The sequence below is a fragment of the Schistocerca serialis genome, chromosome 5 (assembly GCF_023864345.2).
Source record: "Schistocerca serialis cubense isolate TAMUIC-IGC-003099 chromosome 5, iqSchSeri2.2, whole genome shotgun sequence".
In the NCBI taxonomy this organism is placed as follows: Eukaryota; Metazoa; Arthropoda; class Insecta; order Orthoptera; family Acrididae; genus Schistocerca; species Schistocerca serialis.
The window spans coordinates 482,373,422-482,389,996 of NC_064642.1; the positions used below are offsets into that span (position 1 = coordinate 482,373,422).

The window sequence follows — 16,575 nt, forward strand, 5'->3', positions numbered from 1 at the left end:
TATATAATAGAACTCCAGTTATTAGTCTACTTCTCAGTAGCTCAGAAATATTTCAGCTAACCTTTGAGTATTTTTCTTTCTAATAATAATTTCAGGTATTTTTTGTCATTTTTCCATCAAAAACTTAAATAATTGCTACTTTTTTGTGAAACTCAACAGCTAACCCAAAAAGTTCCTTTTTTCAAAACTTGGTGCATCCTTTCCATCATTGAATGTTCACCATTCAAACTGTGGAAATAATATATTGTCCAGTGAACGACACATTTATCAGTTTTGTTACATCTTGTAAACCCCCATTCTAATTCTATTGCCAATACAAATAATGTGATGAAGTTCTAAAATTTTAAGTTAGTTAATTTCAAGTGCTTTTAATAGTTAATGAAGCACATTTGTGATATAAACGTTTTATAACAGGTAATGCTACGTTTTTAATTGATACTTAACCACTATTCTGCTTGATTTCTTGAAGATTTTTAGGCGTCTATAGGCCACAGTTTGAGCATAGTAACTTCTTCTAAAAATAATCACTCAGACTCCACTTCAAATTTCTTTTCATTGTTGATTCACCAAATAACTTCAGAACATGTTATTATTTCTAGAGAATACAACTTTCACCTTCACAGTGTTGTGAAAAATTTTGCAATGCCACATCATTGAAAGTGAACTAACTTGGGGGCACATTACACTGTGTTGGTCTGCATTATACTAATTTGGTGGGGTTAGCCGCAAAGTATAAACTGGTGTGTGGCACACAGAAGCACTTAATAAGAAAACAAGTGACACTAGCTTTTGAGCACTGGCTCTTTTTACTGGAAAAATACACACATTCACGCACACATTCACCAGAACGTACACACCTGTGGTGGTGGCGAGACTCACCATTGCCTCAGGTGTGTTATCACATGCATACTTGTGTGTGTTCTTAGGAGAAGAAGAGCAAGAGCTCAAAAGTTAGAGTTAACTGTTTTCTGTTAAATATTTCTGTCCTCTTGCAACATCCATCTACAGGTAATGGATCATGCATGTTGTTGTTGTTGTGGTCTTCAGTCCTGAGACTGGTTTGATGCAGCTCTCCATGCCACTCTATCCTGTGCAAGCTTTTTCATCTCCCAGTACCTACTGCAACCTACATCCTTCTGAATCTGCTTAGTGTATTCATCTCTTGGTCTCCCTCTACGATTTTTACCCTCCACGCTGCCCTCCAATACTAAATTGGTGATCCCTTGATGCCTCAGAACATGTCCTACCAACCGATCCCTTCTTCTGGTCAAGTTGTGCCACAAACTTCTCTTCTCCCCAATCCTATTCAATACTTCCTCATTAGTTATGTGATCTACCCATCTAATCTTCAGCATTCTTCTGTAGCACCACATTTCGAAAGCTTCTATTCTCTTCTTGTCCAAACTATTTATCGTCCATGTTTCACTTCCATACATGGCTACACTCCATACGAATACTTTCAGAAATGACTTCCTGACACTTAAATCAATACTGGATGTTAACAAATTTCTCTTCTTCAGAAACGCTTTCCTTGCCATTGCCAGTCTACATTTTATATCCTCTCTACTTCGACCATCATCAGTTATTTTGCTCCCCAAATAGCAAAACTCCTTTACTGCTTTAAGTGCCTCATTTCCTAATCTAATTCCCTCAGCATCACCCGACTTAATTAGACTACATTCCATTATCCTTGTTTTGCTTTTGTTGATGTTCATCTTATATCCTCCTTTCAAGACACTGTCCATTCCATTCAACTGCTCTTCCAAGTCCTTTGCTGTCTCTGACAGAATTACAATGTCATCGGCGAACCTCAAAGTTTTTATTTCTTCTCCATGAATTTTAATGTATCATGCATATGATAGATGAAATTGAACTGGATTGAGTTGTATGCTAAACTGGTGTATTATGTACTACAAAACCACAATCGTGATCTGTTTGTTACATTGCAAGCTTCTTCTTAGTACATTTCATATTTGTAAATAATTGGCTGTCTCTTCAACTCATCACATTGCATTTCAAGGTATGCACATATATACACACAGCATCTGCAACATGTGGTTCAACAGTTTTTAAATGATTAGGGTGATCTATTTCAGCAACTTGGCTCATGAACTTAATATACGGTTCATTTGATGTTTTCGAAATTGAGTCATACAAGTGAGGCAGTCATCATATCACTGATCCAGCCCCTTCCTCCACGGCACAACATTAGTACGTGACCAGCACGCAGTCGGTTGTCTTAGCTCATTCTATATCTTGCCAAATATACTCCTACTATCTTTCATTGTATATTGGGTTGATATTTTTTATAATATTCAGATAGCACCATAGGGCCCTCTCCTATGTATTTAAGAACTCATTTTATTAGTGTTTCCAGATTTTATTTTGTTTATTTGCTAACTAATTTATCACTGTGCATTTCTCTCTCCTTCAGAGAGTCATTTAATTTATTTACAGATTGTTGAAGAATGCAACTAGCCACAGATATTTTTAAGAACCTTTATTTTACTGCTGTCATCGGTCTGAGGCAATTGTGCATCACAGATAAAATAACGTGTACTTTATTTTTTATATCTGTTACCATCTGTTTGTTGTACCATTATGTCACTTTCTTTTATTTGTTCCAGTATGTTTTTAAGTAGGAATAAAATGTGATTGCATGTGACATGGTAGTTGTCTCTTGTTCATATTAGCCATTCAATTAATGCAGACAGCAGATGCTTTGTGTAGAGGAATTGCATCCTCACACTACATTGTGATGTTTGATGCATCCATTGTCTGGCCATCTTTATTATTTATTATGGATTTTGGAAACTATTTCTCTGAACATTTGATTGCATGGGCACTGATTGATTCTTAAAACTAGTTGCTTCCAAAATATGTATAAATGACAATATGACGTAATTGTTGTGCCATGCTTTCATGATTGCAGGTTTTCCATTGATCTGGATAAATCTCGAGAGCTTGAGATAGGGATTTATTGGCGTGATTGGCGTTCATTGTGTGCTGTAAAATTTTTGCGGTTGGAAGATTTTGTTGATGACATTCGTCATGGAATGGCTTTGCAGTTGGAGCCACAAGGATTACTTTTTGCAGAGGTAAGTCAAATGACATTACATTACTTATTTTCTAGAGGAAATGAGTCCCAGTCATACAGACCGCTAATAAAACTGAAAAGAATATTAAAAGGGAAGAGAGTGGGATATGCATACGAGTTTTTATTTGCGATTGCCCAGTTATGTTGTAATCTAGATATATTACAAATTGAAATTACTTTAAAATTGAGCAAGGGGGTATTGAGAACAGTTATATGATTCTTCTGAAACATGCAAGTTGTTCTGCAATTAGTAGATGCCTACTTTCATTTCAAGAATCAAATGTCTTCAATACGTATTGTTTCAGTCCCACTGCTGATATCTTCCTCAGGAAGGTATTTTAAATACTAACATTTCAGGTTAGGCTTTATCATGACTGTTGCCTATCAGTGTTAAATTTATTTCCACAATGCATTTCTAAACACCATCATTTTTCACAAAGTGTGACAATTTATATGTGATGTATTACGACAAAGAAAAGAGCCTGTGGTGACTGGAGACAGTGCCACAGATTACCCAGTGTTGTTGCACAACACACACGTTGTACTAATTCAAATAAATCTACCTGATGATGGAAGGTTTAAACCTTTGCAGTGTGTTGTGTAAATAAATTAAACAGTGACCGGTTAACAGTAAACTTGTTTAGTTCAAAAACGATATTGTTGTGTTCCTGCATGAAAAGATCATCACCAACACTAAATTAGTATATAATATATGTCATGCCCCTTAATAATAAGCTGACACGGCACAGCAAAAGAATGATTTAAACAATTGTATATCAAAATATTTTTGTTTAATATTCCACCAAGGTGGTTCTTAGAGAGTTATTTATATTAGCCATGTGACTCTCCAGGATAGCAATGTCGTCAGTGGTGGGTGGGTGGAGGTGTGGGAGGGGAGGGGGGGGGGGAAAGCCACAAAAACATCCTTGTTGAAATGGAGATTACTTGTTGAGATTTGTATGGCCCCTAACACTGGTGCCTCCATAAATGACGATATCTTCATCCAGCACCTGTAGCATGATTATTGTGGTTCTTTGCTGTGGCTGGTCCAACCCCCCCCACCCCCCCCCCCCCCCCCCCCCCCCCCCCCCCCCCCCCCCCCCCCCCCCCCCCCCCCCCCCCCCCTCCATGTGCATGCTTGTGTGTGCTGACTTTTTCACACAAGCAAATCATATCAAAAATTTTACAGATAAACATATTGATTTGGAATGGGCTCAAGTGAATTAATTGCATTGTTTATCCCATCTAAAGACGTGTTTTATTTTGTTTCTACAAAACATTTTTCCTTTCCTTTCCATTACAATTTTTATTATTTTGGCTTAATTTTTGGGCTGTTCTTATCAGTTATTTCATATGCTCTAGAACCAGGCTTAATGAGTTGCTGATTTTGAGCGTGAACACTTGCGTCTGATTGCATTCTTGCTCGTGAGCAGAGCAGTTGCGAGGTGGTGTGGAGTGAGGAAAATGTGCATGCACCATGTGATTGCAATGTCATGGGGAGTGCCAACTGTGAAATAAGTCAGTGCCAGGCGTGACAGTGGTGCCGTCTAACAACAGCAGTGGAAAGTCATCATATTGTAATACCCACAATGTCTTGGTATTTCAGTTCACATTGTGAACATTTGTACATTTTTACAGGAAAATATGAGTTCACAAAATATTTACTGTACCATTAGACACTGATTACTTTCAGGAAGTTCAATTTTTCGAAGACACTACACACCTTATCATGTCAAAGATTACAGAAACAGAAAATATGAAGGACCTGAGCAGAACAAGAGATTTTAAAAACTTAAAAGGAGACTCTCTGTTGAAGAGGAGGAAAAATAAAAAGTGTGTGTCATGTGGATGAGCCTACAAAATTGGACTAGTTTTGACAAAGTCCCAGCACCCTTTCACAGATGGCGATTTAATAAAAGAAACTTAGTAATTGCAGCTGAACATCTATGTTCACTTCAGTTACACATAGTGGCATTACCAAATAGGACAATCCTCCGTTCCATGTAGGTTATATCAGACAACATTCAAAGTCAGCTTTCAAAATCTATATAAAGTGTTTGTTTCATGTTCTTTGGCCCTCCATGAAAGTGTATATATCACAAGCATACAGCTGGATGTGACATTCTTAGCAGCATTGAAGAAATTGTAGAAAGAATAGGTTTGTCTTGGAATTTATTGGTTTATATACCTACAGGCAGAGCGCCTGTCATGTTCACAAATAGATCAGGAGTTGTAGCTTAAGTGAATAGGAAAATGAAAAGCTTTCAGTATCCAATTTGCACTGATCTACAGCTTGAAATAACTGATCTGCAGTGTGACAAAGAATATATGAACAGCCCAGATTTATCCAATCATTTCTCTCATGGTTCCTCACCCTGTTCTCTATGATGGTGGAAGGGTACAGTACTTGCAGTTTGCAGGCCAATATTCACTTCCTGCTCATGGAGCATGTGGGCTGTGAAGCCCTGAAGAAGAAAAGGAAATCATCGCCTTGGCTCTTCAAATTAAATCTCATCTTTGTGTGGATGCTGTCAAGAAGTAATTAAAGCTGTGCAAATGTTGTTTACCGTGTGGTCATTACCAGCTTGTTTGAATTATACAAATTGTGTATTAATCTGTGCTACAACTGTCTGACACCTACCTCCATTCCTCTCTTCACACCTTCCACTTACTGTTCTCTCCATGGTCTTCTTCTTCTTCTTCCTCCACTTTGTGTATACACAACTTGACCTGCCTCCTCCAGGGTGAGCTACATTCCCATCTCGCTTCCTTTCGATCCCTCCTTCCCAGCCATCAACCACACTTCCGTCCACCCCTCCCTTGCTCACATTTTCCACACACGTATTCCAACTGCCACAACCTATCACCCGATTCAGGCTGCAACACCAGAGAATGTAACTGAACTTGGGTATGTGGGGGTGGTGGTTGTTTTAAATGGTTTGGAAGAGCATCATTTGCAGGACTTGTTTATGTGCCTATTGATCTCTTCATGACTCAACTGTATAGTGAACAGTTATGTTTATTTTATTAATGTTTCTGGTAGTTAGAGGTAGACTCTTTCAGGGAAATTGCTGTAACTTAGTTGCCTCTCAGATTCTTATTAACATTTAAAAATACCGGGATAAGTAATTTATTTTAAGATACATGGGACCACAAATGTTGGGAAACATCCCAAAAGTGGATGACAGATCTTGAACATGTGACAGCACCAGATGATGACCCTTGCTGCACCTGAAATAGTTGAGCTTATTGGTGTGTCACACCTGATCATCCTAACCCAAGTTAAATATTCACATGCGGTTGTAGACCTATGTGCCCGACTACAATGCTTGATGCTCGGGTTTCAAATCTTGCATGCGGCAGCAAGTATTTTTTTTCCCCATTGGGTTACACTTTTATGTGTTTACGTTGAAGTAATGTTTATTATTTCATTTACCAGTCTCTTGATCCCTGTTGGTTTATCACAAAGTACAGTACAACAAATAACTAGCATATTGCATCACAGGTAAATGAGTATAAGCTTATGAACTGTGTCACTGCTAGTCAATGACATAAGTTTTCTGCACCGAATAAGGTCCATAAACGAAAGAAAGAACAAAAAGAAATGGACACAGAATAAGAATAGCTTATGCTTGGTTACAGAGAGGAAAATAACTTCTTAACTTCTATGTTTATAACACATCACATTTACATAATGTGTTTGAAAAAAGAGTAGCCTAATGGAGAGATATGCAACACTGACACCTATTGACGAGGGTAGGATCAACAAGCCCAACCGCTGCATGGCCAAATGTGTGGTTGTTGTTGTTGCTGTCTTCAGTCCGGAGACTGGTTTGATGCAGCTCTTCATGTTACTCTATCCTGTGCAAGCTTCTTCATCTCCCAGTACTTACTGCAGCCTACATCCTTCTGAATCTGCTTAGTGTATTCATCTCTTGGTCTCCCTCTACGATTTTTACCCTCCACGCTGCCCTCCAATGCTAAACTGGTGATCCCTTGATGCCTCAGAACATGTCCTACCAACCGGTCCCTTCTTCTTGTCAAGTTGTGCCGCAAACTCCTCTTCTCCCCAATTCTATTCAATACCTCCTCACGTCTGAATGTCTGTCTGTCTGAGCGCCAGGTTCATCATCTGAAGATGTCACATGTTCAATGTTTATCATCCACTTTTTGGGTATTTCTCGACGTTTGTGGTCACATATGTCTTATGCTTGCAATAATACGAATCACCCTGTATAGTGAAAAATGATGAGATTCTTACCCTTTATTCTTTTGTTATGTATAAATATTTTGATTTTACCCAACATCTCTTATACTACAGCTTTAATATGAATCATAAAGTTTTGTTTATTTTTGACAAAATTACTCTTTGTGACACAATCATAACTAGTTTTGGCCCCACAGTAGACACCTTCAGATATTACGAAAAGCAAATGGTACTGGCAAACTTCTGTTATCCAGCCATAGCATCTGAAGATGGCCATTATTGGGCGAAACCCCCAAGGATTGTGCCATAAAAAGTGTGTCAAAAGTGAAGAAAACTTTATAATAAATCAATCACTCATCTCCTTAAACAGAATGTGATTTATTTTCCAAAATCTGTATTGTTTGTTTTTACAGATTAAATTTTTGAATCCAATGATAACAAGGAAACCAAAGCTTCAGCGTCAGCGTAAGATTTTCAAGCAACAAGCTAAGAATTTCCCACGTGCAAATCAGATGAATATCAATGTAGCAACATGGGCTCGTTTTCTAAAGCGATCAGCACCTTCTATACAGAACAATCACATCCGTTCTACAGAGAACCAGTCTTCAGGTAAGAGGTGGATAGTAAAAATAAGTTACATCATTCCATCTATTTTGTGGATCAGAAATGTTCCTTTAATTTGATGTGTGTCTTTTAGTGAAACAAACTGAGCATTTGAATCAGACTAAAGGCAACACAGGAAGAGTAACAAAATACTTTCTGTGACAATCCACACATTTTCGTACTTGACTCGATCAGATGAAGTTCATTGAAATTCCTTGACATACAAACAGTTATATTAGACTGGAGCTCTACAAAATGTTCATCAGGAAGTCAAATGCAGCAAACTACAGTATTTTTTAGATAACATTTTTCTTTTCCACTATAAAATTTATTTTTTATAGTCACTTAAAGCCACAAAATGTAATTTTCAGAATTACTCTTTGCATTTTGTTAGTAATTCTAAATGACCCTTGTATTTTCTTGTAGGTGGCGTACAACCTCTTCAACTATCATTTGATTTTCCTGAAGATAAACCTCAAGCTCCTGGTGAAAGTCCAGATGTACAGACTGCTGGACTTTCTGGCACTCGGCCATTGGGACTCGGGGTTGCAGTTTTACCTCCTCTTCCTCCTCTACCTGCTGATGCTACTCCTAGTCCAATATTGCCATCAACAGTTGCCGGAAAGAGGAAATCTTCACTGCCTTCAGCTCCACAAACACCACAAACTCCACAGCCACCGCCTCGGCTTGATGTTGAGGTAATAATTCATTGTTCAAATACTTTCAATAGCTTCATTTTGCTTAACTGTTTATTTGGCATCATTTGTTTTTCATGCACTGTTTGAAATAATTTATCTTTTTTATTTTTGAAAAAGGAAAAGGAGGAAAAAACCTCTGGCGGGTTCAAAGATCTCACGATGTACATAGAGTTGGCTTTACTGTGTTAACACTGTTTAACCATTACTGGACTTATGGTTAAGCCTGTTGTTGTGTACATATTTTTTTTACTAATACCATGCAACTTTGACAATGAGATTTTGCCTGATGCTTAGCATGAAATGAAGGTTGCATTGGATAAAGACAAACAGAGAAAATTGGATGAAAGCAGAAATGTTTTGAAAAGGAATATAATAATTACGTAAAAGTAGGTTGCTGGAAGGTGCAATACTAAAAATGCTGTGTATAGATACACTGTTCCAACAGAGGAAACAGTTTCTTTTAATCTGTTGTATGATTTAATTTTCTGAAGTTTTATATGCACTTCACCATTGTTATGCATTTGTAATACATTGTAGTTATAGACTAAAGAGTACAGTTAATACTACGTAATTACTTATTTGTGCTATATATATATATATATATATATATATATATTCTTTGTGTGTGTGTGTGTGTGTGTGTGTGTGTGTGCGTGTGCGGGGGGGGGGGGGGGGGGGAGTGGACGGCACGTGCCTGCATGTCAGATATTTTTTCTTATGACTGGAAGGAAAGTAGTTGTGAGTAATGCATAATTATTGTTTGTATATAGTTTAAGTCCACATTGGAGCATTTGAATTAATCCATATAACTGCAGTCTTCCGTTCACAAAAGTTTTACTTTCTTTCTGACCTGGCTGCACTTTCTTCATCAGTATGGAGTACTGTTTTCTTTCAAAAATTTTTAGTTTTATGTCATGTATCACTGCTCCTGAGACTCCTGTTTTGTTCTCTGTCTTTGATTTATTGCATTGTCATATTTAACTCTGAAACCATTCTGCCCTTCTTCGAACCAATTATTCTTCATTTTATTCTTTCAAAAGTGTTGACTAGCCTGCCTTTTGATAAGTGACAGGAAAAAAATTCCCCTCTTTCTTATTGTATCTAATATTGTCTCATCCCCCTCCCCCCAAATGTGTCACTTTATTAGACCACAATCTTGTCCTTCTCTTTGATGATTGCTGTGAGGATGCTTCTATCCATCTTTGTAATTTATCTGTTGATACCTTGCTTTTCAATCTAAATAGTGTGTAGAAGTTATTTAATTGGATAGATAAAAAATCTACTCCCCAAGTGGCAGCAGAACACATAAAAGACAGTTGTAATTGGCGAACTCTCGGAGCCAGTGGCTCCTTCTTCAGTCAGAAGAGTTGAAGGGGAAGAAAGATGGGTGAAGCAAAAGGACTAGAGAGGTCTAAGAAAAGGGATAGATTTTGGGAAAGTCACCCAGAACTATGGGTCAGGGAAGACTTAGTATACGAGGTGAAAAGGAAAGACTCTGAGAGTTTAAAAGGTTGAAGACAGGGTAATATGCAGACATAGATTACTGCTTAAATATCATGCATGAGTTAACAAGAGTGAAGTTAATAAGAGTTCCACTTTTATTAACTCATGCAGGATCTTTAAGCAGTAATCTCTGTAGGCATATTACCCTGACTTCAACCTTTAAGCTTTCAGGTTTTCAAATCTCGTCCGATGCAGTCCCCAATAATCAGTCTTTCCTTCTCATCCTGCACCCGTGGTTCTGGGTGACTTTCCCAAAATCTACCCTTTTCCTAGATATCTAGTCCTTTTCCTTCAACCCTCTTCCTTCCCCTTCAACCCTTCTGCCTGACGAAGGAGCCACTGGCACCGAAAGCTTGCCAATTACAACCATCTTTCATGTGTGTTCTGCTGCTGCTTCGTGAATAGATTTTTCATCCATCCAATAAAATAATTTTGTCTATTATTGTTTGTTTTCATTGTTAAATAGTATGTAGCTACCATAAGTTGATTTATGTTTAATTAAGGAGGTTGTGCTGTTGGTGTTCATCTAGAGAGATTTATTCTTATATATTGGCCAAGTGATTTGTTATGCTTTCTTGTTTTGTTATCCTGTATCCAATTGATCTTCCTCCTCTTTTTTTTAAGTTCCAAATTATTATTTTTTCAAGTTGTTTTAATCTAGAACAGGTATTCATAAAGTCTTAACTATTACCTTGAAATAATGAGGTTACATAATTAATCAATTGTATGTTTGCAGGTGCATGCCTCCCACCACACATTGAAATCCCCACACCATAGTATTATAGCACTCCAGTAGATGAGCCAAACAACTGGCATAGACTATTGTAAAGTGAAGTTTCCTATGATAATTCACTTGTGGCAACAGCAGAAGTGTTGCAACTATGTCAGGACAATCCCGGTAGCCATCTGGGTTGGTCTGACACAGCTGCAATAATTCTGCTGCTTCGGAAAGCAAATTACTGCACAATATTCCTCTTCATCATGGGACTGTGCCACTTTGGTTTTTGGCTTCTCTAATAGCTCTAGTAGCATGCTGCAGGACTGTAGCACTGCAATATCAGTGTGTGCCATGGCTGCAGACATGTGTCTGCAAGTAAGCAAACTAACAGAATTTTGTTTTTTCAAGATGATAATGAAAAGTTTGACTACCCCTTGTATTTAAAACCTTAATTTGTTTATTGTTTGGTCAAAGTCTTGTTTCCTGAAATCTTAGCTCTATGTTTTCAGTCCGGATTATGTGTCTATCAGCCACTCAGTGTCTCAGCGATACAGTGAATTATTATTTGTACTGTCTCCATTATGTACATTCCACACTGGGCTTTCCTTATCAGTGTTGGTGTTTGGTTTTCATTTCATTTTCCATTTATGCCTGAATTTCTCCAATCAGAGTGCCCCTCTCTCCAATTCCCCAAGACAACTTTTGCTTGCCTGAAGTCCTTTTTAGTAATCTATAAGGACTTTGTCAAGTTCCCGAATCCTTAGGTGCATAATTTTAGGTGCATAATCTTACTATGTATCACCTTCTTCATGCAATGGATGATCACTGTGTTCTATTCCCTTTATATATTTTTGTCAGTATCTCTCAGGTCAGTTATATTTTTGAAATGTTTGATCATTGGTATGCTTCAGTTGATTCTGTCATGCAACTTTGTAGTTTGTAAGGTTGCCAGTCGCTGTGATCACTTTGTTGTAACTTGATGTTGATGGTGTAGCCTTTTGTAATGTTGTTTTGTATTTTTTGATTTGGGTCAAACTTGCCTTTTGTAATGTTGTTTTGTATTTTTTGATTTGGGTCAAACTTCCATTTTTACTGATTGTCGTACAGAATACTCTCTCTCTCTCTCTCTCTCTCTCTCTCTCTCTCTCTCTCTGTGTGTGTGTGTGTGTGTGTGTGTGTGTGTGGGGGGGGGGGGGGGTGGTTTACTTGTCGAAACATCTTGTAAATAGTTTGAGTGATGTTCCTATTGAAGATCTTACAAAAATGCTGGAAACCACTTAAAAATGGTAAAGCAACAAACTTACAGAGTTTTTACGAGTGATTACTTGAATACTGAAGTACATTTCTTTTTTCTAAGCTGCTACTGCTTTACTGTTTGAAACAATCACCAGCAATTGTAGAACAGCTAGACATTTCTATTGGGTTGGTGCAGAAATTCGTTGTGTTTTTCCATAAACACAACAGATACACATAACAGAGACTTTAGTCATCAATAATGTATTCTCCTTCACTATTTACAACAGTCTACCAGAGCTGGGGTAACTTTTCGGTTCCACGTGTATGGGAATCGCGTGGTTTTAGCGTAAAGAACTCGAGCCTTGTTTGGAGTGCTTTTTCATCTGAAAAGTAAGATTCTCGAAAGTTGTTCAGTACAGGAGCAGAAAAGATGATAATCTGAGGGCTCAAGATAGGATGAATAAGGTGGGTATGGAATGATTTTCCAACCCAACTCCTGTAGAGTTTTTTGTCAGTGTAGGCAGGATGCAGGCAGTCGTTTTCATGGAGCAGCGTCACTTCATGCAGTCTTCCTGGTCTTTGTTCCTGGATTGTGTCTGCAAGATATCTCCGTTGCTGACTATAAGTGTCTGCAATGATGATTTTACCTTTGGGAAGCAATTTATAGTACACACCACCATCGCTGTTCCACCAGATGCATAACATTATCTTTTGTGGATGCATGCAGGTTTTTGTGCGAGGAGTTGCTGCTTTTTTTGCGCTCCACCATTCATTTCTTTTTCTTATGTTAGCATAAAGACACTTTTTCTTGTTACCAGTAATGATACAGGATGGGACATATGGCCACCCCCTGATTTTTTTGGTTTGGGCCTAGAGCATGCGATACCCATACACTTGATTTTTGAATCTTCCCGATTGCATGCAAATGAAGTGTGATTGTGGAATGATCACAGTTCTTGAGTACACTGGTGTGGATCATGAATAAGAAGAGTCACTAATGTCAAAATGAGTCTCCTTAAAATGAGAAAACTGTTTTCTTCTCATGCTCTGTCCAGTGCCATGGTCCCCATACACGGCGCAAGTGTTTCTGTCTACCTACTATGTGTCACTCAGGCAGAAGAATATGTGGATTCCTCCACTTGCTGCTCCATTTTCTAGCGTCCACAACTCCACTCACTTGATCACATGACACTCAAATAGCAACAGTGAAATACAAATGAAAATGACAGTTGGTAAGTAAACCCATAACATCTGAAATACCAACGTGCAAAACAAAAAGGCTAAAAACTTGTGCACCAACTTAATACATACGCTATGGTGACAAAGGCCATTGGATACTCCTTTTGCCCAGTGTAGTGCATAGTGCAGCAACTCGATATGGCATGGACTCAACAAGTCATTTGGAAGTCCCCTACAGAAATATTGAGCCATGCTGCCTCTGTAGCCGCCACAATTTCAAAAGTGTTACCAGTGCCGGATTTTGTGCATGAACTGACCTCTTGATTATGTCCCATAAATGTTCAGTGAGATTCATGTCAGGTGGTCTGGTGGTCATATCATTCACTCAAATTGTCCAGAATGTTCTTTAAACCAGTTACAAACAATTGTGGCCCAGCGACATAGCACATTGTCATCCAAAATAATCCCATCATTGTTTGGGAACGTGAAGCCCATCAATGGCTGCAAATGGTCTCCAAGTTGTTGTTGTTGTTGTGGTCTTCAGTCCTGAGACTGGTTTGATGCAGCTCTCCATGCTACTCTATCCTGTGCAAGCTTTTTCATCTCCCAGTACCTACTGCAACCTACATCCTTCTGAATCTGCTTAGTGTATTCATCTCTTGGTCTCCCTCTACGATTTTTACCCTCCACGCTGCCCTCCAATACTAAATTGGTGATCCCTTGATGCCTCAGAACATGTCCTACCAACCGATCCCTTCTTCTGGTCAAGTTGTGCCACAAACTTCTATTCTCCCCAATCCTATTCAATACTTCCTCATTAGTTATGTGATCTACCCATCTAATCTTCAGCATTCTTCTGTAGCACCACATTTTGAAAGCTTCTATTCTCTTCTTGTCCAAACTATTTATCGTCCATGTTTCACTTCCATACATGGCTACACTCCATACAAATACTTTCAGAAATGACTTCCTGACACTTAAATCTATACTCGATGTCAACAAATTTCTCTTCTTCAGAAACACTTTCCTTGCCTTTGCCAGTCTACATTTTATATCCTCTATACTTCGACCATCATCAGTTATTTTGCTCCCCAAATAGCAAAACTCCTTTACTACTTTAAGTGTCTCATTTCCTAATCTAATTCCCTCAGCATCACCCGACTTAATTCGACTACATTCCATTATCCTCGTTTTGCTTTTGTTGATGTTCATCTTATATCCTCCTTTCAAGACACTGTCCATTCCATTCAACTGCTCTTCCAAGTCCTTTGCTGTCTCTGACAGAATTACAATGTCATCGGCGAACCTCAAAGTTTTTATTTCTTCTCCATGGATTTTAATACCTACTCCGAATTTTTCTTTTGTTTCCTTTACTGCTTGCTCAATATACAGATTGAATAACATCGGGGAGAGGCTACAACCCTGTCTCACTCCCTTCCCAACCACTGCTTCCCTTTCATGGCCCTCGACTCTTATAACTGCCATCTGGTTTCTGTACAAATTGTAAATAGCCTTTCGCTCCCTGTATTTTACCCCTGCCACCTTTAGAATTTGAAAGAGAGTATTCCACTCAACATTGTCAAAAGCTTTCTCTAAGTCTACAAATGCTAGAAACATAGGTTTGCCTTTCCTTAATCTTTCTTCTAAGATAAGTCGTAAGGTCAGTATTGCCTCACGTGTTCCAGTGTTTCTACGGAATCCAAACTGATCTTCCCCGAGGTCGGCTTCTACTAGTTTTTCCATTCGTCTGTAAAGAATTCCTGTTAGTATTTTGCAGCTGTGACTTATTAAACTGATTGTTCAGTAATTTTCACATCTGTCAACACCTGCTTTCTTTGGGATTGGAATTATTATATTCTTCTTGAAGTCTGAGGGTATTTCGCCTGTTTCATACATCTTGCTCACCAGATGGTAGAGTTTTGTCAGGACTGGCTCTCCCAAGGCCGTCAGTAGCTCCAATAGAATGTTGTCTACTCCCGGGGCCTTGTTTCGACTCATGTCTTTCAGAACTCTGTCAAACTCTTCACGCAGTATCATATCTCTCATTTCATCTTCATCTACATCCTCTTCCATTTCCATAATATTGTCCTCAAGTACATTGCCCTTTTATAGACCCTCTATATACTCCTTCCACCTTTCTGCTTTCCCTTCTTTGCTTAGAACTGGGTTTCCATCTGAGCTCTTGATATTCATACAAGTGGTTCTCTTCTCTCCAAAGGTCTCTTTAATTTTCCTGTAGGCAGTATCTATCTTACCCCTAGTGAGATAAGCCTCTACATCCTTACATTTGTCCTCTAGCCATCCCTGCTTAGCCATTTTGCACTTCCTGTCGATCTCATTTTTGAGACATTTGTATTCCTTTTTGCCTGCTTCATTTACTGCATTTTTATATTTTCTCCTTTCATCAATTAAATTCAATATTTCTTCTGTTACCCAAGGATTTCTACTAGCCCTCGTCTTTTTACCTACTTGATCCTCTGCTGCCTTCACTACTTCATCCCTCAAAGCTACCCATTCTTCTTCTACTGTATTTCTTTCCCCCATTCCTGTCAATTGTTCCCTTATGCTCTCCCTGAAACTCTGTCTCCAAGTGGCCTAACATAACAATTTTCAGGCAATGATTGGTTCAATTGGACCAGAGGACCCACTCCACCCCATGTAAACACAGCCCACAGCATTATGGGGCCACCACCAGCTTGCATAGTGCATTGTTGATGACTGGTCCATGGATTCATGCCAACCGATTAACCCATTAACGCCAAATTTCGCCACGCTGTCATAACAGTGTGTTCGTCGTACATCTTACATTTAGTTCTACGGTTATTTCAAGCATTGTTGCTTTTCTGATAGCATTGACAGCTCTATGCATACACCACTGCTCTCGGTTGTTAAGTGTAGGCCATTGTCTATGGTGACAGGCAATGCCTGAAACTTTGTATTCTCGGCAAATTCTTGACATTGTGTATCTTGGAATACTGAATTACGTAACAATTTCCAAAATGAAATGCCCCATGTGTCTAGCTCCAACCACCATTCTACATTCAAAGTCTGTTAATTCCTGTTGTGCAGCCATAATCGCATCGGGAGCTTTTTCACATGAATCACTTGAGTACGAATGACAGCTCCGCCAATTTACCACCATTGTATAAAGTGTGTACACAATATTACCGCCATTTGTATATGTGCATTTCACTGTCCCATGACTTTTTGTCACCTTAGTGTATAAGATATAAGACACAAGTTGGCGCTGACTATAAAGTGGCTTTTGCAAATTGTAGAAACCAAAGTGGATTTGATCAAGAAACACATTTAGCTATTATTGATTTCGAGGATG

At 38.6% G+C, this 16,575-nt stretch overlaps 1 protein-coding gene across 4 annotated transcripts in view; it reads left to right on the forward strand.

The window, feature by feature from the left end:
- LOC126481251 (serine/threonine-protein kinase N) overlaps nucleotides 1-16,575 on the forward strand; it is a 335,672-nt gene that overhangs the window by 272,629 nt on the left and 46,468 nt on the right. For all 4 annotated transcript variants that reach the window (XM_050104868.1, XM_050104869.1, XM_050104866.1 and 1 more), the window contains exons 9-11: nucleotides 2,933-3,098; nucleotides 7,718-7,913; nucleotides 8,334-8,605. In XM_050104868.1, the coding sequence (XP_049960825.1) occupies nucleotides 2,933-3,098; nucleotides 7,718-7,913; nucleotides 8,334-8,605 (634 nt within the window). The remainder of the gene's footprint in view (nucleotides 1-2,932; nucleotides 3,099-7,717; nucleotides 7,914-8,333; nucleotides 8,606-16,575) is intronic.